This window comes from Liolophura sinensis, chromosome 6 (genome assembly GCF_032854445.1).
Source record: "Liolophura sinensis isolate JHLJ2023 chromosome 6, CUHK_Ljap_v2, whole genome shotgun sequence".
NCBI lineage: Eukaryota > Metazoa > Mollusca > Polyplacophora > Chitonida > Chitonidae > Liolophura > Liolophura sinensis.
In genome coordinates, this window is record NC_088300.1 from 60,954,910 (window position 1) to 60,976,816 (window position 21,907).

Below are 21,907 nucleotides of genomic sequence, written 5' to 3' on the forward strand. Positions count from 1 at the left end.
ATATGAGATGATACGCGCCTATCGAGGTTTGGTGCGTTCAGCAAGGCTTGCTTTCCAATTCCTATATCCGCCTAATCCACATGCAGATTATACTGTGATAGAATCAAGACAGTTATTTTTACGTGTAACCGTAAATTTTTAAGTCAACCGCTCGTTTCCTAACACACGTTTAACAGTTATTTGAGGTTTGTACAGAATTTCACCTCCCAAGCGTAAAAAATACATTATTAGACATCAGCGATATGTTACATGACAGGGCGACGTTACTCAAACATTTATGGCGTATATAAAAATCTTATTTTGTAGTCAGACTCGACACGCCCCTCACTCGTGCCATTAACCCTCATTTTTTTTTTTTTTTTTTTTTTTTTGATTGGTGTTTTACGCCGTACTCAAGAATATTTTACTTATACGACGGCGGCCAGCATTATGGTGGGTGGAAACCGGGCAGAGCCCGGGGGAAACCCACGACCATCCGCAGGTTGCTGGCAGACCTTCCCACGTACGGCCGGAGAGGAAGGCAGCATGAGCTGGTCTTGAACTCACAGCGACCGCATTGGTGAGAGGCTTCTGGGTCATTACGCTGCGCTAGCGCGCTAACCGACTGAGCCACGGAGGCCCCTAACCCTCATTTAAAAAAAAAACCACACACACGCACAAGTATACCATGACATTATAAATTTTGGTTTTATTCGGCTGTACACTGAATTGATGCATGGAGATATAAATAGCTATTGTATTATTTTATATCAAATATATATATATATATATATATATATATATATATATATATATATAGATATATAGATATAGATATATATAGATATATATATGTCATCAATCACGCAATGGCACCCATTATCCCATACTCGGAGATCTGTTTCATTATTCCCACCTTATAACTTTCAGAAGTTACGTTAATCTAGGAGCTAAGCTGGAGACATGGTCAACGGATCTCAGAGATAACTCTAACATAACAATGTAACACGTCCTCACTACATTGATAATAATATCTAACAGGCTAAACACTTTCCACTGTTAGGAGAGTTTGTGGTGCATATTCGACTTGGAATGTACTGTTACAGATTCCCGCCTGTCGTTTGCGCTAAAACTGCATGTCGAATCGCGAACACCTATAAACGTTTCAGGTGAAAACACCTGTTGGACCGAGTGCTTCCCCCAGGACATTTCTAAGTATTTATACAGAAGCCACAAAGGTGTTGAGTGCTGTTTATATACCACATCGTACACAGGACAATACTAATGGGTTTTTCAATAACTTTTTTACGCGCTCACTTTGTAGCTTTACTGGCATAATTCAATTCTAATGAACGTTCGGGTCCAAATTGCAAGAAATACCTTTTCGGGCCGTGGTGTCTCAAATCAAAATTGATATCCGTTTTGAACCATTTTAATAAACAATACTACTCTAAAGGTATCTCGTCAGACCTCCAAACACCATATCTTTCGTGTAATTAATAAACATGGTTTATGGAGGCCTTATATGCACATATTTGTTAAGCGCTAAATTTTTTTTTACTTTTTATTTTAAATATTTTTTTATTCTGTGTTTCATCTTTAGTTACATTACCCAGGTCAACATTTACACTGTTTCACATCAAGGCTCGTTAATTCCCATCTCGAGGTAGATAATGTTTTCTTAAAAAAACTACAAACTAAGAATATACACTAAATTACGGTGTAACCTATGGATTTCACTTATACAAGTGCACACATATGTACTTTGCTGTCTTATTTTGGTATTACATTACACATACTAAAATGTGCCAAAGCACAAAATACATATTTCACAAGACCAAAAAAAAAAAAAAAAAATCCTTAAACTCCTGGTAATAAAGTGCTTCATTCGTATTGCAAATGTTATGCTTTACAACCATCACTATATATGCATGACAGGGTAATTTTTTCTCTTTGTTTTTGAACAAAATTTCTTCAGCCTACGTGGCGTCGTCATACATAGATTTGAAGTGAACTCGATAAACTTAATGGCTATACAATCAAAAAAAATTCAACTAACAAAACGTAACACGTTACATGGGTAAAAAATATGTTATCAAGTTGTGATGTTGTTGCGCCTTTGCAGCTTGCATCATCTTTTGTAATACATTTTATTAGTTTCACAGTGTAAAATGGACAAGCTGGTCTAGTCCATCCTACATCCTGTCACTCCTCACCTGCTTTTGTGTACAATGCTGGGCAAGACTTGTATAATACAATTTCAAAAGGTCATACCTGGATCAGTAAAAATTCAAAAATTCTCTTCCCTGAAGAAATCAAAATTTATCATGCAAACAGATATTTTCATGAGCACTGAAAACCATAATTTGTCCATTACAACTTTTATGTGACATATTATATAAATCACCCTGATACATATCAAGTTCGGCATGTAAAAGTAATATCGAAATACATATCAACATGTACACAAACGTAACCTTATATATAATGTGTAATAATATATAAATTTAAAAGTTCCATACATATGTGTAGAAAAAAAATGTGGCTTTAAAGCCTTAAAATTCCATTAAGAGAGATGATTGGACATGCAGGAATATTCAGCACAAAATGTGTGTGTAAAATATATACTTGTGCATATATATACATCCTCAGTGAAGTTTTTACCATCTTGCTGCATCAAAATGGTGTCATGTATAATGAAGATGGAAAAAGACAACTCGTGAAATACTATATAAATCAGTTTTAAATCTTCCATGTTGGTGATGATACTGCAGCCTTTATACACCATAAGAAAACTTTATACATGTACATCAAGACCAAGGTATCACTTTATAGAATCATGTGCGACACCGGTGAATATGATACAAATTACGGGAATGAGCATTTAACCAAGTCATTCCACCAAATCCTGCTGGTTCAGCAGTAGATTTAGGTCAGAAGATTCTTAAGGTGATTTTCTCAAAATTCATTCGTGTTAATTAATTTAACACGATTAAATTAATAAAATGGATTCCCCTTCATGTGACCACATTCATGTTTTGTATTTCGTTTATGGCCCAAAACAGAAAAAAGAGCACAACTGGTCAAAATACAGTCCATAGTCACCTGTATGCAAGATGCAAGCCAGGACACAATATTCAAAAGCAAAGTTCTTAAATGAGGTTTCAAACAGTAATTAAGGTGATGGGTAAGTACAATAATAATTAACAATGTCCTTTGCAAGAATGACCACTTAACAGACAAAAGAATGATCAATGTGAAATACAGTGAAAAGAAAAGGTGTTGCATTATTGGCCAAACTTTACGGTGAAAGAAACCTAAACTGGGAATGTTATTTTCCATTTTATTCACTCAACATCCCCAAAACCCTATATATGGATGACACAAACATGGGTTTTGATAGTCAGAACAGCTTGTCATTATAAACACACAAAAACTGGGGTGCTTTAACACAAAAAGAAAGACAAATTACATTCCCCTAGCACATGGTGAAACTAAACAAACATGAGGGTGTATCAAACCTCTCAATGTCACCACCTCAACACAAATCCTCAAATAATGTCTTTGTTAAAGTTAAAATCAAACCTGAGCTGATCCAAAACAATTTAACCTGGGACCAGTTGTTCAAAAGGTTAAGGAAAATTATGCCCAGGCTTATATCTTAATACCAGTCTCATCCTAATATAAAGTAAATGGCACTAAAGTATGAAAACAATATCGTCCTGATCCACTTTTGAACATCGGGGCTTTTCACAATCATCACTAGACTCCCTTCTCTCTCACAATACTCTGTAATAATGAACAGCAAACACAGGTACGTACAATGAATTATTTACACAGATCAGAAGTCATCATCATCATCTCCAGGGGGTGTGTAAGCTCGAGAAGACTCTGCAGCAAATGCCTCTTTTGGTCGCTTCAAGAATTTATTTTTCTTTCCAGACCTGGCACGATAAGGTTTCTCATCTTCAAAGCCACCATTGTCATAATGGCCCAGACTCGTTTTAGGCCTCCTCATACCTTTAAAGAAAACAAAAAAATTGGTCATTCATTTACTTCAGGTATGACTTTATCAACATGTTTTTAATCATATTACCATTGGTGTCTCCTTGTACCACTGCTGCCTCACTACAATGCCATTCTGTATAAAGACATCACACACCAGTCCCATGATAATGACATGAATGACTGGAGTCCAGTACATATCCAATTATACCATAATTCCAATGTCACTCTGCAACACTGGACTGTTTTACAGTACTGACAACAAAAAGTTTGATAAAAATCCTGTGCTAATGATAATAAATAATGATCAGTTAATATCAGCAACAGTAGTACTTAAACCAGTAACTGACGTCAAAAACTGACAGCTTTGTTTATCAGAATATCCGTACCCGCCAACTCTGGCAGACCTCTATCCTCCTCTTCCTCATCCATCCCCAGGGAAGTCTTTGCCCGCTTCAAATCCTGACGCAAGTCTTTAGCCAATTTCTTGGCTGTTTTAGTGTCACCTCCCTTTGCTAAAGAAAAATATAGCAAAGAGTACACCAAATGTATATCATTATAAGTTGTGTGCAAATTAACAAAATAATAATATTACTAATAATAAAACCAATACTGGTACAAACAATTATAAAATAATAATACTAAGCTCTTGTTCACAAAATCTTATTGAAATGTATCCAGTAGACATTTATGGATGTACATCTTCTATAAATGAATCGGAAAAGAATGTGTATAATTCAAACTGAATATGCTTCATGCACTTTGGACAAAATCAAGTCTGTTTTTCACTGAGATTTTCTGTCAACTTACTAGCCACTGTGGCTTCAACCACCTCATCCAGCTCATTTCTGGACAGAGCACTAATGGCAGCCAACTGAGCCAGGAAGTCTTTCTTTTGGTTCTGAAAATGAGACAAACAGATGATATACACAAGGCCATAAAGCATATACTGCCTAAATTGGGTATAATATCAAGTAACCATCTTTACTTTCCTACTCACCTATATTTACTTAATTACTACTGCCCATATTTACTTCATTTACCCATGTTAACCTACCTACACACTTTTCCCTCAGTACCAAGCTTTACCAGCTTACATACAAATACCTTAATTACTAGTGCCCATATTTACTTCATTTACCCCATTTTAACATACCTAGATGCTTTTTATGATTACTGTTGCACACGTTTATAGCACTACCCATCTTTACCAATCCATCATTACCTGCAGACTACCCCATTCCACTTTTCTCTGCAGCTTTGCTTGTTCATCTCTCTGTTGCCTATGCTCACTACACCCCCTGTTTTTACCTCCCTTCCTGTCTTTATCACCCCATCCATCTTTACCGACCTACATATCTTTGCCTATAGAGTACCCACCCATCTTTACCTATAGCCCATCCACCCATCTTTACTTTACCTCACCCACCCATCTTTACCTATTGTCCGCCCACCCATCTTTCCCTATTGCCCACCCACCAATCTTTCCCTATTGCCCACCCACCAATCTTTCCCTATTGCCCACCCATCCATCTTTCCCTACTGCCAACCTACCCATCTTCACTTCTAAACCACCCACCCATCTTTACCTACAGACCACCCACCCATCTTTACCTATTGCCAACCCACCCATCTTTACCTATAGACCACCTGCCCATCTTTACCTATTGCCCACCTACCCATCTTTACCCACAGCCCCCGCCACCCATCTTTACCCATTGACTGCCCACCTACCTGTCTTTACCTATAGACCACCCACCCATCTTTATCTATGGTCACCCACCCATCTTTACCTATTGCCCACCCACCCATCTTAACCTATAGACCACCCACCATCTTTACCTATAGCCCACTCACCCATCTTAACCTATAGCTCACCAAGCCAAGTTAACCCATAGACCACCCACCACTGTTAATCTATAGACCACCCACACATCTTTACCTGCAGACCACCCATCCATGTTAAGTTATAGACCACCCACCCATCTGTAATTATAGATTACCCACCAATGTTTACTCACCTGTAGTTCAGTCTGCAGCTCCACCTCCAACTGCTGGTTCAGCTCATCCTTCTGTCTCTCCATCTCTAACATCATCTCTCTCTCCAGATTAGCCAGCTTCTGTCTGTGCCTCTGCTCCATCAGTGTCTGGCTAAATATACTGGAGGCGAGTCTGAAACATTAACATGAAGCATGATCATAATATACCCTCAATCCTCAACCTTTATGCAAAATGAAGGAGCATCTTCAAGTCCAATTGATGCACATTTCGTATTTGATTTTAGGGATGAAACTACACTGTTTGGATACGCCAATTTCATACAAAAAAGTATAGTTTTATCAGTCAACAAAGAATAATGCCTGAATAAATACCCTGCAAACATGTGAAAAAAGGTTGAAGAATCGTAGTTGTAGAATGTATAATATGGAATTCATGCTGGTGTTCACCAACAAAATACTCCTGTCTGCTTTACTGACTTAGACTCTTTCTCTGACTGAAGTCCCTCCTACAGAATCACAAGCTTTGCTCATCAACTTTTTGACATGAGATCACCAGTCTTACCCTGAGCCCCTCTGCCTCTGTCTAAGATAATCCTCCTGGACTTCCTGTTTTAACACACTTTCTATTTCCCTAAATGAAAGAAACAGAAATGAATGTATACTAGATTAAGACATGCACAACATACAATGTAGGAACTTTACAAATGTAGACAAAAGCATATGCAGTTGTTTACTTCATGTTAAATAACTTCATGAGCACACATTAACTGGCACCAAAGTATCTGAGTGTCCTGGGAGAGAGGAATTATGTAGGCATTAGCCTCTGATAAACAAACCACAGAATGGCCCGTTAAGAAAGTCAATCCAAAGCCTGAAATATACTTAATCCTAGCTAAATTTATCACAAAAGTGGATTTTGAGAATCCTGATAAAAAAAAAACCCTGAAATAAGATTAAGAGTATGTGTTGATTACAACTATCCCACCCTTAAACTGTTTTCTTGGGGGATAAAATTTGAAACTTGCAAGCCACCTTATTAGGTTTTAGAAAATATGCACCTCTGAATTATATATCCTTTATTAAAATAAATGTTTGCAGAAAAAATATCTTAAAATCTGGCTACTGTATTAAAGGCCAGAGAGTTTATCGATACCACAGTCTTAAGATCTCTGTACCAAAATCCTTTATTAAAAAAGCATAAAGTAAAGATATCTGAAGATCTGGCTACACTAAAAGAGGTCAACAAAACTTGGTCGATTTCCAGCTCACCTGGATTTGCGTAGTTTCTTGGCTTGTAGTTTCTCCTGTAACACCTGCTCCTGCCGCTGACGACTCATCTGTACCTGCTGGTTGAGGTGAGCCACCTGGTTGTAATGCTGCTGGATGATCTGATCCGTCTCACTGCGAGGTAGCTGAGCCTCCTCCGTCACTTTCTTCTCCAGCTGACTCTGGTGAACAAATTGCACAGACAACACATTAGAAGCAATATAAGCTGACTACGATGGACAAACAATATAGACAGCTGGTTAAGTGCAGTATAAGATTACTCTGGTGTGTACATGCAGCACATGTGTAGACATTGGATTACCAGACTCTGATGTGAACACAACAAATATATGAACAGGATACTAGAGGTAACCTGTCAGTAGGCACATCCAAAACATATACAGCCAATTAAAGTCAATCTCTCCAAAATATTGTAATTTTATTATTAATAAATATTTATTTTAAGATGACTTCACACTGTCCAATGGGAATAAACATGAGCAACATGTACTCTGTAACACATAAAATACTCCTACCCAATTTTAATCAAAGACAAGATGACAAAGGACAGCGTAGAAAGCTTAAAATGATTAAGGCTTTTGCTTAACCATATCAACCCTGCAGGAAACAGTGAATACTGACCTGTAGCTCCTGAAGAGTCTTGTCCTGTTTCTGTAAGATAGCCTGTCTTCTGGCCTGACCAACCTGGGGGATGGAAATTGAGTACCAATAACCATTTCAACTTACTATAGTTACAATTACAACAATTACAATTTGGTCATTTTTATTTGTCATGAAGTTTCACAGATATAAAGTATGTTAACAAGAGATAAAAAGAAAACTACACATTTAGAATCAGCAAATATTATATCAATGGCTGCATGTTGTGTAATTGTTGGTCAAAAAGATGACATTACATGCACATGAGAACACCAACCTGTAGTCTACCAATAAGAAGTCCCAGCTCTGAGTCTTGCGCCTTCAGTAACATTTCTGTCTCCAAGGCCAGATTTTTACGCAGTTCATCTATGGCAATTTCTCTCTCCTCCTCAATCTTCCTCTCTTCCAGCTCCAATGTTTTCTCCTGAAAAACACACCATACCAATGATGACCTCTTTTGATGATGACTCCATTTTAATGAAAACATATCACACTGATTTATCAACTTGATACATTTTGCCATGGTAAGAGTTAGTTTTCACACTAAATTAAACTGATCCTACGACAACTGATCATCATATTAAAGAGGGATCAAATTATCATATTTACCAGCTCTTTGGCAACTTTTTCTCTTTCTTTCAAATTCTTTTCTGTTTTCTTTCTCTTGACATCTTCTTGATTTTGCTTCCAGTCAGCCAGTCTTGCCCGTCGTTGGCTGAGTCTACGATCCAGGCTGTTAAAACAGAACAACAAATGAATGAATTAATTAGTCATGACAAAGCTGTATTTATGTAACTTTTCCTGATAGAAAGCTAATTAAAGATCATACTAACCAAAGTTTGCCTTCAAACAATTGCACTGCATGGTCAAAGAATATCTGAACAATCGCTCAACAATCTGAACAATAGTTTTAGATTTTTGGGATTACTGTGTAAACTCATACACAAGACATGCAGTGATTTTTATGAACAGCTATTCCAGTGAGAAAACTTTTTATCGAAGAATAATAATTAGTATGTCCTTAGATAAGAGGATCAAAGATCACTGAAGTGCAGTGTAATATCACCTAATCAGTAAGCCTGAGTAGACACAAACAGCTACAAAACCTTTCCACATCCTGTAAATATCTTCTATGTAAATACTGTGAAATGTCTCATGAACTGACTTAACCTTGGGTATTCGCATGACCTTGTGGACACAGAACTGACAGGAAAGCTATCTCCTTTATTCATTTAATTTGGTCTGATGTTCCACCATGCTCAAGAATAACATAACATGACAACAATAAAGTGTATGTAGAGCAAATTATACAAAAACAAACAATACAAATGCCTTTCACCAAGTAGCCGATAAACCACCAACCATACCAACATATGGATTTGAACAGGAAACCTTACTAGGTGAAGAGAAGACTGACTGTGGCAAAACACTAATTTTAACATCCAAATGAGCCAGCAAGCTGCAAGCACGGAGACTGACGCCGCATTTTCAACTTATGTTCGCAGACATGATGGATTTAATACTTTTAAAAGTGATCAGGAAAATACAAAATTCATTAACATCCAGACTTCAAGTTCCAATTCCCTTCAGCCAAGTAATAGTATACCATGAAACTTCAAACAGATTTTGATCCACAGTAAACACTGAGATAAAACAGATGTGAATTACTTTTTCTTCTGCTTCATACGACTCATCTGTAACTGGTTGTTCAGGGCAAGCATGTTTTGACGGTGTTCTTCAAGGAGTCGAGCTTTGTCACTGAAAAAAAATCCACAAAGTTTTCAACTGCATTTGACTCACACATATGTTTTTATTAGAATACAAATTCATACATAAAGTACAAGAACAAGGAACTAAATGGTGAGTCTAGAAAAATAATGCCTTAAAATTATCTGAAACAGAACAGGATGTACCGTTACTGTTAGCCTGCCATTTGCAAGTACAGATTAGTTATTAGCTATAGATAGCAATGTTACTGAAATAGCCTGGCAGGAAAATGGTTCAGGATCAATATGGTACAGGTGAGGCGATCAAATTTCAGGAATATAAATCAATGCTGCAATCAACATCATCTGCGATTTAATTTAACTTGACCAACAGGATCCGTATAATTACTCTGTAAATAGAATGAATTATTTTTTCATTCTGTTTTGACCGGCCCGGATAGCACAGTTGGTAGAGCGTCCGCTTCGGGACCGGTAGATCCAGGATCAATCCTTGGTCGAGTCACACCTAAGACTTTAAAAGAGGAAGTTGTAACTTCCTCGCTTGGCGTTCAGCATGAAGGGGATAGTGCAACGACTGGTTGACCCGTATCAGTATAATGGCTCGGGCGGGGCGGCTTACTTGCCTTCGGTAAGTCGTCTCAGTGATGCAGCACTAAATAAAAGAGCGGTGGAAATCCGTCCTGCAACAAGGAGGCACATTACACGTGCATGCACCCTAATGATTCCTTCGTCGTCATATGACTGAAAAATTGTTGAGTACGACGTTAAACCCCAAGCACTCACTCACTCACTCATTCTGTTTTTGATGATAGAAGAAATGTAAAGGGAAGCCAAATGTTCAATTATAATGCTAAACAAACTACTCACTCTTCCTCTAGCTCCATGTTAAATTCTATAGTCTTCTGCACAGTGTCTTCTTGCTGATCCATGAAAGCTCTCTGCTCTGCTTCAACAATCTGTTCTTCCTCTTCAATTTTCTGCATGGACAATTTATTATGCTCTCAGAGATTAATTAATAAACTGGATGAGAGATTTCAACACAACACTGGCTTTCTGAATGTTGTAATGAAGGCTATGTGACACTGATGTGGAAGAGTATAACACAACACTGGCTTGAGAAAGTTAGGATGTTTTGCGAGCACTGACCTTAAAGAGGCTATTATGAAGATTTTGGGCCAAAAAACCATCAGTGCAAACCCAATCAAATTTATGCTATTATTTTAGAACAGCCCAAATAATTACCTTTCAAAAACCTTCACCCTTGTCTGAGCACAAAAATCTCTGAGAGCAAAAATTATTTACACTAAAACCAAGCTTTAGGCAGTGTCATTCTTCACCACAATGTGGCTGACGCTGTTGCTAACGAGGCAATAAACCATAACCCATAAATTCTTCATCTATGCACTGAAACCAAAATGTTTTTATTAAATCTAATATATTTTCATTTAAAGAAATATGTTTTCATTTTAATAATTTTTAATTCAAACTAATATATTCAGAGTGTAACTTCCCACCTGACGCCTGAGCTCTATCTTCTGTTGTAGCGCCATCTGTTGTGCCTGCCTCTCCTGTAGCTGCTGCCCTGTATGGTTAGTAACAATAGAACTACCTAAATATATTATGTATTAACTATTTCAAGGCCAAGTCTACATATGAACATGTAGTTTGCAGGTCACTGTACTATGAAAATTGTCTAAAAGCATAATGTAACTTCATTTTCACATTTGCTACACTTGAATTTGAACAACATATAAAAAAAATATGAAAAAGGAAACAAAAAAATATCCATTTTTGACTCCCAAAACTACATCGTGAATAGAAACTAAAAAATGTGGCATTCAGCAATAATCATTCAGAAATAAAAAGACAAAAATATGATCATGAATTCTAAACAAGGGAAAAGACATTCACAATGTAGCACTCAAGACATATGTATTGGGAACATAAATTCAAAATCAAGGGGCATAACTCCCAGTTGTGGGAGGTTAACTTTGAAATGAATTTAGGAGTTCTCAAAATAAGACTCCTACATACATGAGTTCCAATAGGATGAAGAAATAAATGGCAAATATAACCGGTAACTTACGTTTATAATAATCCGTTTGTTGATGATACAGCTTGATAAGCCTATCGGCTTCCCTGGTGCTCAGCTTGGACTCGTCCTGGAGCATCCGAACCATCTTGGCTTCCTCTTTATCTAGCTGAGTTTGTTTATCTTTTGATTGGTCCTTTAAGTAAAGCAAATCCAGCATTAAAATGTTGTTAACTTTATCACATGCTAAAGTTTGTTGCCTTTCTATATCTTTATGTACTTCTTAAAGGCAAAGACAACACAAGCATGAAATATGTCAGACAAAAGACCAATAAACACTGTCCTTGAAAATAGTTCAATTTATTTTTTGGAGTATTTTTCAACCTAGTGAAATGCATTTGAAACTTTGGATTCTATGGTGAACTTTTCTAACCATATTGGGACCAGTGTCACTTGACACTTGACAAACCTAAATAGCTAGATTTAATCTTTCAAAATGAATCTATGTTTAGCGGTATGAATGCATTCACCAAATGGACCACCATAGAATCCCATGTTTTAAATGCATTTTACTCCGTTAGAAAAATTCTTTCTCGACACTTTTAAATGGCCTTTCATCTGATAAGTACTTTTGATAAGTATTTTAGTTTTCTTTGCCTTTACTTTCTGTCATTAAAGCTTTCTCTTGAAGGCAGAATTATCACCACTATATTGCTTGCCCATTGGAAATGTAAATCATATCCAGATGTTCACTGCAGGAAATCATCCAATGTTTACCTCACCTTCCTGAGTTTTTCAAATTCCAGGATTTCCATTTTGTCGGTTTCCTCAGCAAAATGCTCCTGTTCAAATCTCTGCTGTTCTAACAACTGGTGGAAACCCTGCAGAGGAAATAGCACGAGATAATGGAGTTCTGGCATTTATTTCCTTCTATATTTATGTATTTGTTTCATGGTTGTTTAATGCCATACCCAAGAATCTTTCACTTATACTTAATGTCAGCCACATCTATGGAAGAGAGAAACCAGACTATCCTCAATAAACCACCAGCCTTTGGCAAGTTTCCTACATATGGTGTACACATAAGCACACCATATTGGTGAAAACCAAGTGGTTAGAATGCACAAACTGCCTCAAGAGTACAGTTGACTGCTCACTGTCACCTATAACCCACAACCAGTGCTTACTGTCATCTATAACCCACAACCAGTGCTTACTGTCATCCATAACCCACAACCAGTGCTTACTGTCATCTATAACCCACAGCCAGTGCTTACTGTCATCTATAACCCACAACCAGTCCTTACTGTCATCTATAACCCACAGCAAGTGCTTACTGTCATCTATAACCCACAACCAGTGCTTACTGTCATCTATAACCCACAGCCAGTGCTTACTGTCATCTATAGCCCACAGCCAGTGCTTACTGTCATCTACAACCCACAACCAGTGCTTACTGTCATCTATAACCCACAACCAGTGCTTACTGTCATCTATAACCCACAACCAGTGCTTACTGTCATCTATAACCCACAGCCAGTGCTTACTGTCATCTATAATCCACAACCAGTGCTTACTATCATCTATAACCCACAACCAGTGCTTACTGTCATCTATAACCCACAACCAGTGCTTACTGTCATCTATAACCCACTGCCAGTGCTTACTGTCATCTATAACCCACTGCCAGTGCTTACTGTCATCTATAACCCACAACCAGTGCTTACTGTCATCTATAACCCACAGCCAGTGCTTACTGTCATCTATAACCCACAGCAAGTGCTTACTGTCACCTATAACCCACAGCAAGTGCTTACTGTCATCTATAACCCACAACCAGTGCTTACTGTCATCTATAACCCACAACCAGTGCTTACTGTCATCTATAACCCACTGCCAGTGCTTACTGTCATCTATAACCCACTGCCAGTGCTTACTGTCATCTATAACCCACAACCAGTGCTTACTGTCATCTATAACCCACAGCCAGTGCTTACTGTCATCTATAACCCACAGCAAGTGCTTACTGTCACCTATAACCCACAGCCAGTGCTTACTGTCATCTATAACCCACAACCAGTGCTTACTGTCATCTATAACCCACAACCAGTGCTTACTGTCATCTACAACCCACAGCCAAGGCTTACTGTCATCTATAACCCACAACCAGTGCTTACTGTCATCTACAACCCACAGCCAGTAAGGGCTGTTGAATTCAGTAATTCCCATTCCAAGGCCATTCAGTGATATAAAAATCCTTACATTTCATGTACTCGATTTCACGCCGATGTACATTGTATACATAATCCAATAAGTTTCTTCAAGGTAGAGTATAGATAAAAGGAAATAACAATGCATAGAGATCTAAGAATTAAGGAATTGATAAAAATTAATCACTTTTTCAGTTAAATAATCTATTCACCAAAAACATCTTTCCCTCATTACAACTCGACCCTGAATATCACACAGTCACAAATTTGTCACCCAAATTTTTTCACAAAGTTGTTGTTCCACATATTGTTTTTCAACCACTAAAGACCTTATTTGAATGGAATTCATGCATATAATTGTTATGAAAATGATGCTAAAACCTTTTTAAAGATGCAACCTTCACAATCTGTGCAGATTATTTCTCTACATTTCTCTCCAAATGCTTCAAAATGTTGGTTGCAGAGGTCATTGAAAAGGTAGGGTACATCTCCCAGGCTGCTGAAGTGGTATGTGAAGATCTATATACTATTATGGCACACCACTTATAACACGGCAGATTTGCCTTCCAACAACAGTAAGGCAATGAGGGAGAGATATGGCATATGTAAGCTTACCTCCACAAAGTTATCTGTACTAGTCTCTTTATCAGACATTGTGACGAAATGCTGACATTCCTTCTGATGTTTCGACATCAGTTTTCGCTGTCTCATTTCTCGTCTGTGGCGTAATTTCTCAGCAAGTTCTAGCTGACTTCTCTTATTCTCTGTTGATCAAAGTATATCCCATCCTCATTAATGTTCAATATATGATAAAAAGAGATGGCATGGTCAGTTTGATAAACGGAAATAAAACTTTTGTATTTATCAACAGTACAGTTGGAGATGTATACCAGAATACCAGAAAATAAAAGTAGGCAGTCCTACAACTGTTGCAGAGTTCACCATTTGACTGTAAAGAATTAAGACTCTATTACTAGTGGTAACCAAGTGAAAACCATCTTCCAATTATCTTCATCTTTTAAATATCCTTAATTTTCTCTTTTTATTTTGACATAGAAGAGCAGGTCACCTATTTAGGAGGAAACTGTGTTTTATTTTCTGAAGAAACGGTCATTTTGAACTGAAACTTTCATTGCAATTTAAACACATTTTTAAGTCAATTTTGGTGACAAAACTACATTGGTTGGATTGGCCAATTTCAGGGCTTAACAAAAAGTGTAACAAGTTTACACAAAATAGTGCCTTCAGAATATGCTTGAATAAATACCTTACAAACATGAAAAAAAGGTTGAAGAGTTACAGCATATGTACTACCAATATTGTGTTAAACCCTAATTATTCAATCATTCATTCATTTTTTATTTGTGTGAAAAATTTTGAGAGATTTGCTTCTCTATCAGTAACAAGAACCTGCTAAAAATCGCTCCTGTAGGTTTGTCAGGTTGTTTGAGTGTCCTGCCAGTATTTCATCCCGCTGCTTCTCCAAGAGTTTCCCATCCTGCACCATGTCCGTAATCACATTATCCAGGGACTCTTGTCGCAGCGTGAACTCCTCGTTATCGCCCTTGTCCTGGAGCTGCTTCATCAGTGCCAAATGCCGTCTACGTTTTAAACGCTCTTCCAGAGCCTACACAAAAGTAGGAAACACTTGTTAATGCATTATATAAATTCTCTGACCTTTAAGAATGTCTGTTTTATGTATATTTAGCCCCCTTTTTTAAATGAAGGAGTAGTTGACAGAATAAGCTCAATATATTCATTCCATATTTGTAGAAAGTAAGCAGTCTTCACCATACCCTTTTAAATGGTCCAACAAGCAATGTCAATCACGTATATGTACTAACAGGAGGCAGGGGAAGTTTAAAACTTCACCTATTGTCTGATAATGTCTTAGCTATTGAAAGGCAAGAATCTTTGCAGCATAGCCACAGCCTGCCCTATAGGTCAGTGTGCTATAAATCTTTAACCTTTTCAATCTACACTTTTTTTCAGAGAATTTATGCATACAATTATTATAAAAATGGCACTAAAAGGACTTGCTTATCTCTGCAAATTATTTCTTTACACCCCATATTTCTTTCGGAATGTTTCAAAATACTGGTCCCAGAGGCAGCTGAAAAGGTTGAAGAGTTATGGTAATCAAGGTTTCTAGGAGTGAAAAATTCCAAATAGTTTTCTCATTTTTAGCTCATGCTGGCTCTATGGTCATATGTGGGAAGGTGGGAAGGACAGGCTACCAGGGTTCTCTGTTCAAATCAAAATAAATAAATGTAGTCATACAAATCATCCTGAAAAGACAAAGCCAACTGATGAGATTTTTCCCTGCTATTCTGGTGAGGTTTCCGTACTGTACAGCAGTCTTATGTAATATTTCAATATCTGCAACTGCAGTATCAGCATGGTGCATGATTGTCAGTGTAATAAGAGTTACATGTCACAAAGAATTTCCCACATACTTATAGTTTTGTAATAATTGATTTTAAAATACATCAAACTTACTGCTGAACATCTTAGCCTTTCATTGGCTAGTTTTTCCTCCAGATTTGCCATATTACGCTTCAACTTCAGAAATAAAGCATCAACCTGTGGAAAGAAACAAAATTAAGCATGATAATAAAATAAATAAAAAATAAAAAGAAATTCAATATTTGTGACCCAAAAAAATCACATTGTCAACATCTTCTGTGATACGATAACATGAAATACAGTACAGAATAATGCGCCAAACTTTGCCAAGGGGTAGTAACTCCCAAAACGGACTAAGGGAGATAACTTTTAATCACTACAAACACATTTATGGCGTGACAATGTGTGAGAATTCAACATTAACCCCCTTGAATTTGAGATGCGGATGTGTAGTCTTCAAACATGACTAGTGTTTCCAAAAGATATTCAACAAGTTTATTTACGATTTTACGATATGGCTGTTCATGCTAATGTTCAGTTATAGTAGGGGCAGTTTACCTCTGCCTCTGTCAGCCCTGATGACTTTGTTAATTCTCCTCGTAATTTCTGTCTGTGTTCTTTTAATAAGTTTATCTGTAAGTAGAATGAAAAACATCAGTACATATAAACATCCTTTGCGTACTTGGGCTAAATTGAGGGAATATTAGTACATGGGAATATTAGTACATGTACTCATTTGACCTACAAATTTGGCATAAAAAGTATAAAAGTACAGGTATTGTTAGAGGCAAAGAAAGATCATAAAATATTATTTTGGTGCCCAAAACATACATTTAAAGAAACGCCCTAAAAACATCTTTCCATAACCAATTGAACTCTCACAAGCAGGTAAAATGAGTCACTGATGAACTTTTGGGTCAAATACAGTAAATCAAGAAAGATTTATAATTCTCAAACATCAATACATATACCTACCATCTTTTGATTATATTTTGGATCAAGCTTTTCTATTTCGTTTTCTAAAGCTTGTGGATCTTTCCCCCGCTTGGAATTCTTTTTTAGTTCCTATCAAATAAAAATACGACAGCAAAAGATGAACAAAATCATGATTTAGCGGTTATATACTTTGTGGAAAGGAAACAGATTTCTTCACAACCTACATCCTGTTTCTTTGTATGAAATCTTATTATGCACCAACCTGGGATTAAGACAGAAGACTATCCCATGTCCATATCCCACATCAGAGCCGTAAAAATACACACAGTAGCATGACATGAGACATAGGTGATAAACTGTCTGTTGTTTACTTCTGAATAATTCTCACTAAACTATACGAGAACACACTCTGAGACATTTGTAGGTTTTAGATATACATGTACATGTATTTACAATGCTAGCTATAAATCTAAATAATTTGTAACAAATGTCAGTTTTACATCAATCAAGTATTTTAGACTTTATTTTATTTATCCATAATAATCTATACATTCACTTAAATATTACTGTATTTCAGAGGTACACAAAGCCCTTAAAATGCTACTGTTACTCACCAGACTTACATTTTTCAGATAAGGATTTCATAATCCTTCACAAAATAACTATAAGGTGGATGAAATAATCAAAGTAAAGCAAAATGTGTCACTGGAAAAATGCTAAATATTAGGTGAAATACAGTATGCATATAAGGTGGCCAAAAATTTCCAGTAACGTACAATTCATATGTCATGTTGCAGATTAACTCACCTCAGTTTCTTCCTCTTTTTCTTTCTCACACATCTTTATTATATCATTCATGTCTTCTTCAGCTTTCTTCAGAAAGTTCTTACAGAAGTTTTCTTCAAGTTTATCCTTGTTTTTTAACTTGTTTAAGAGAATGCGCAAAACTCCTAAGAAAGCCTAAAATGACAGAAATGTTTTCAAATGTATTTTTCTCATTTACAAAAAAATAGCCATCCTAAAAAAAGCAAGCTTTTTAGATGTTAAATGGAGTATTCTTTTACACAGAAAGTTTCATATGTCAAAGTTTTCAATTACGTTACTTCTTACTTTACTTACCTCTTGTCTTTCTGTTTGAAAGCTTTTATCCACAGAAATTACAGCATCGAAATCTTGTGATATTAACTCTGCATCGGCTCCATCACTGCAAGACAGAAAACAACACTATAGGACATACCAGAAATACACTGCTCTGGGAAAGAATGAAAGAACATGTTGTAGGAGTTACATGTACAATATGGAATAAGCCTTTGTTGTATGACACCCTCAGTTTAGGGCATGCTTGTATACTGTAACCAACACACCAGACAAAAACCAAATTTGATACCTCAATGAGAAACGTTAAGAGCATGAGAAACTGTTCTACTGTAATACATAGGAAACGTACCTGTTATTCTGTACTAGCGCATCGGCCAAGCCACGACTGTTGACAACTTTCACATCTGAGATATCACCTTCCTCCTCGTCAATAGCCATTTTGTTCCTTGACTTCTTTGAACTCTTCCGTTTTCCCTTATCGACCAATTCAGCCTCAATATACATAGGGTAGTTGGTTTTCTGAAAGCCACAGAAGATTTGGGATATGGGATTCATCATGTTTGCGTAGAATATCACAACGTATATTTTATGTGAAGATTTTAAATTTTCTGAGAAAAGCAAGTTGAAAGACTAACTTAAAAAAATTCATATTTTTCTTCAGCAAATAAGAACTGCTTTTATTGTATCAGGGTGCATATAAGCTCAGTCTAGATGTACATCTGTGCTGGAGGAAATTTCCCATCAGTATAGTGGAAGACCTGTGAACTGGAAATCCAGAGGTCACTGGTTCAAATCCCCAGCTGGAAAATCCCCATCACAAATGTGATTTCACTATTAAAAAGCTACACTAGTTCTAAAGACTTTCTAATATTGGCTCATGGAATGGTAAATGTACCTAAATACCGAAAATGTGTCATTAATGTGGTTGTGTCATGACACTGATAGCCTTTAATCAGCTTGGTTGGTAAACCGTATTTCATATCAAACCTTTTTGCCTGCCTCAACATCCATCCCTCCCATGGATGTAGTGCCCTTCATCTGACGATACTCTCTCACGCTTACACCCATTTGGTCTGCCCCAGCCTCTTCCTCTTCCTGGTACTGAAAAGATACAGTTTCAATATTATTTTAATGCTGTTAGTATCACTCTTCCATATACTTAGATGTCATCATGCATGGCTTGATGTCTAAAACTATGTGTACTTTATTCCTGTGACATTGAGTGATGCATAAAACAAATAATGGACTAGGTATTCACCCTAACACAATGCAAAACAATATAACCAGTAAATTTTGTTCATATATTATTATACCAGTATATAGGCCTGCTTTATATTAAATACTGATGATAAATAAGGTGAGGAGAAATTAATCATACGGTACACATTATTTATCGATGATGTTTAAAAATTTGATAGATGAAGACAATAATTTCGGATGCCTCAGAAATCCAACTCTGACCTACTGCCAGATATCAATTATCATATACTGGTAAGTCTATACATAGGCGTATACATACATATACCGGTACCCTAAGTTATTATAGTCATGCATGCTTCGTTAATATTATATCATGTTTGGCTTACATGAATAGGTCTACCGTCCTTAAATTTCAGTATACCTTTTTCTTGGCGATATCTCGCAGACATGGTCGTGCACATATCGCCACAATGGCAGCTCCAATAATAAACCCAAACAGAAATCCCAGTCCCATCCATAAGCCGTCAGCCTGAAAAGTCTCATCGAAATACTTTACAACGATCGGCAAGCATGCGCTTGCGTTTGGCGAACCGCCCGGGAAATACTGAAAAAAGTTTGTATTTTGCGTAGTCCAGCTCATCTTGGCCTGCTTACACACTTATTAAATCATTCATACAAAAAGGAGTTGGAGGTAAAAAAAAAAAAAAAAACAAATTCGGCCGCACATCACTGGGTAGTGAGATCGTCTTCAAACGGGCAAGTTTAATCATCACCCGCCCATAGCTCTCTTGCGTATGAACCCCTACCGTCAGCACATCGGGCAAACGGAAAATCTCACAACTGTTCTTTTCATTAGATAACGTCTAAGTCTAAAAAAGCACCATTACTTCAATTATCAGGTAAATGCCAGTCATCAGTGTGATAAAACAAGATGATTGCCAAATTACTGCGGTATTGTTCGATTTCCTTCCATGTGGCCTTCGCTTTGCTCATTGTCAACGGCGTCAATGTTTGGTTGTTGTCAAGGCGGTTTTCAGTTCCCCAGTCAGTGCGCGCATGTGTGCACCAGTTAGATCAAAGGATTCACCACGGATTACCTCGAAACCGCCCGCAATCAACACGCGCGCTCATGTCTTGTAGAGGAGGGAGTTCACCTGTCATCGGGAAAAAAGGTTTGGAAGTTGACGTTTTTTTTTCTGTCAGTTGAGCGAGCTGATACAAATATGAATAGCGTTAGAGTAATGTGATGTTCATGGAAATGTAGAACTTGGTTATTTACTTGAGTTTTATTTTGATTAACCTGCTAAATAAAGCACTGGAAGAAATACCTATCTATAGACCTTGGCTGCTTCAATCCAGTTCTAATTCCAATGCCATTGCCACTATATATACAGCACATGTAGCTAGGCCTATGATATATGAGCAGAAAAACAGATAATCTCTATTTATGTACTTGACCCAATATCAGATGATCGAGCCAGCCATGTATAAATGGTTTACATTGTTATGTACACTTTGGTTTTAGTAAATAGCGCTGTGATGGCGTTCATATTGTAGACCAGTAGAATCTAAAACTTTTGTCCATCAACTAACTTTTAGTTTAATTCACCGAGCTAAATGATCTCCCTCTGTATTTAACCAATACGTGGACTAAATAGTACCGGTATAGTTGAAAAATGAAGATACATTTAAATACATGTGCATGCAGTTAACCATTTATCATATGAGAAGTTGTGAACAAAAGGTTCCATGAATTGACATTAATCTAGCACATAACAGCAACCTCAGCTTAAAAACTATATTAATATTAAGTTATGTGCTTGTCATATTTATTGTTCATGCTTATAGTCCTGTAGAGTATTTTATATCTTTCGGCAAATATAACATATCAAAGCATGAATTAGCATGGTTATATAGATTCCGATTTAGCTTATCTGTGCATGCCAGCCAGGGTGAGAGGATGATCATGTAGTGTTCTACAGTTGTTTTATTGTCAGTATAGAGTGTAGACCAGCTCATCCAGGCACACACCTGAGATCAGTCATCATGCAGGTGAAAGTCCTTATCTCTTCTTGATTAATTTTCCAAGCGTTTTCCATACATAGAGCCTGCTTGGTAATTGTTTTTCTTTCCCTTCTGGTTACATTGATCTTCTCTTGATAGGGCTGATGCCATTATATTTGCATGAGGCAGTCGACATTTGATCTGAACTACAAATAAAATATATGTATTCTATCCGAGTGCACTCAGTACAACAGTACATTCATGCTGCACAGTGGATTTTGGTAGGTCATTTGATGTCGATTTGTCCATGTCACGATGTGTATATATTTTTTTTTTACAAATTTATCATAGCATCCTAGTATTTTTTTTATTGGTTTCAGCTTT

General features: G+C 36.9%; 1 protein-coding gene across 1 annotated transcript; it reads right to left on the minus strand.

Moving 5' to 3' along the window:
* Positions 1–1,849: 1,849 nt before the first annotated feature.
* On the minus strand, positions 1,850–20,473 carry LOC135468132 (trichohyalin-like). Its single transcript, XM_064746210.1, has 24 exons — positions 19,941–20,473; positions 19,307–19,420; positions 18,669–18,838; positions 18,341–18,425; positions 18,029–18,181; positions 17,261–17,350; positions 16,844–16,918; positions 16,379–16,462; positions 15,290–15,506; positions 14,495–14,643; positions 12,452–12,550; positions 11,724–11,865; positions 11,152–11,219; positions 10,505–10,614; positions 9,579–9,668; positions 8,520–8,643; positions 8,188–8,334; positions 7,893–7,955; positions 7,254–7,432; positions 6,547–6,615; positions 6,006–6,156; positions 4,795–4,885; positions 4,374–4,499; positions 1,850–3,999 (listed from the first exon to the last, which is right to left on the minus strand). Exons 1-24 carry the CDS (start codon positions 20,157–20,159, stop codon positions 3,821–3,823), a joined length of 2,994 nt encoding a protein of 997 aa, XP_064602280.1. The 5' UTR covers positions 20,160–20,473; the 3' UTR covers positions 1,850–3,820.
* Between the last annotated feature and the right edge of the window lie 1,434 nt (positions 20,474–21,907).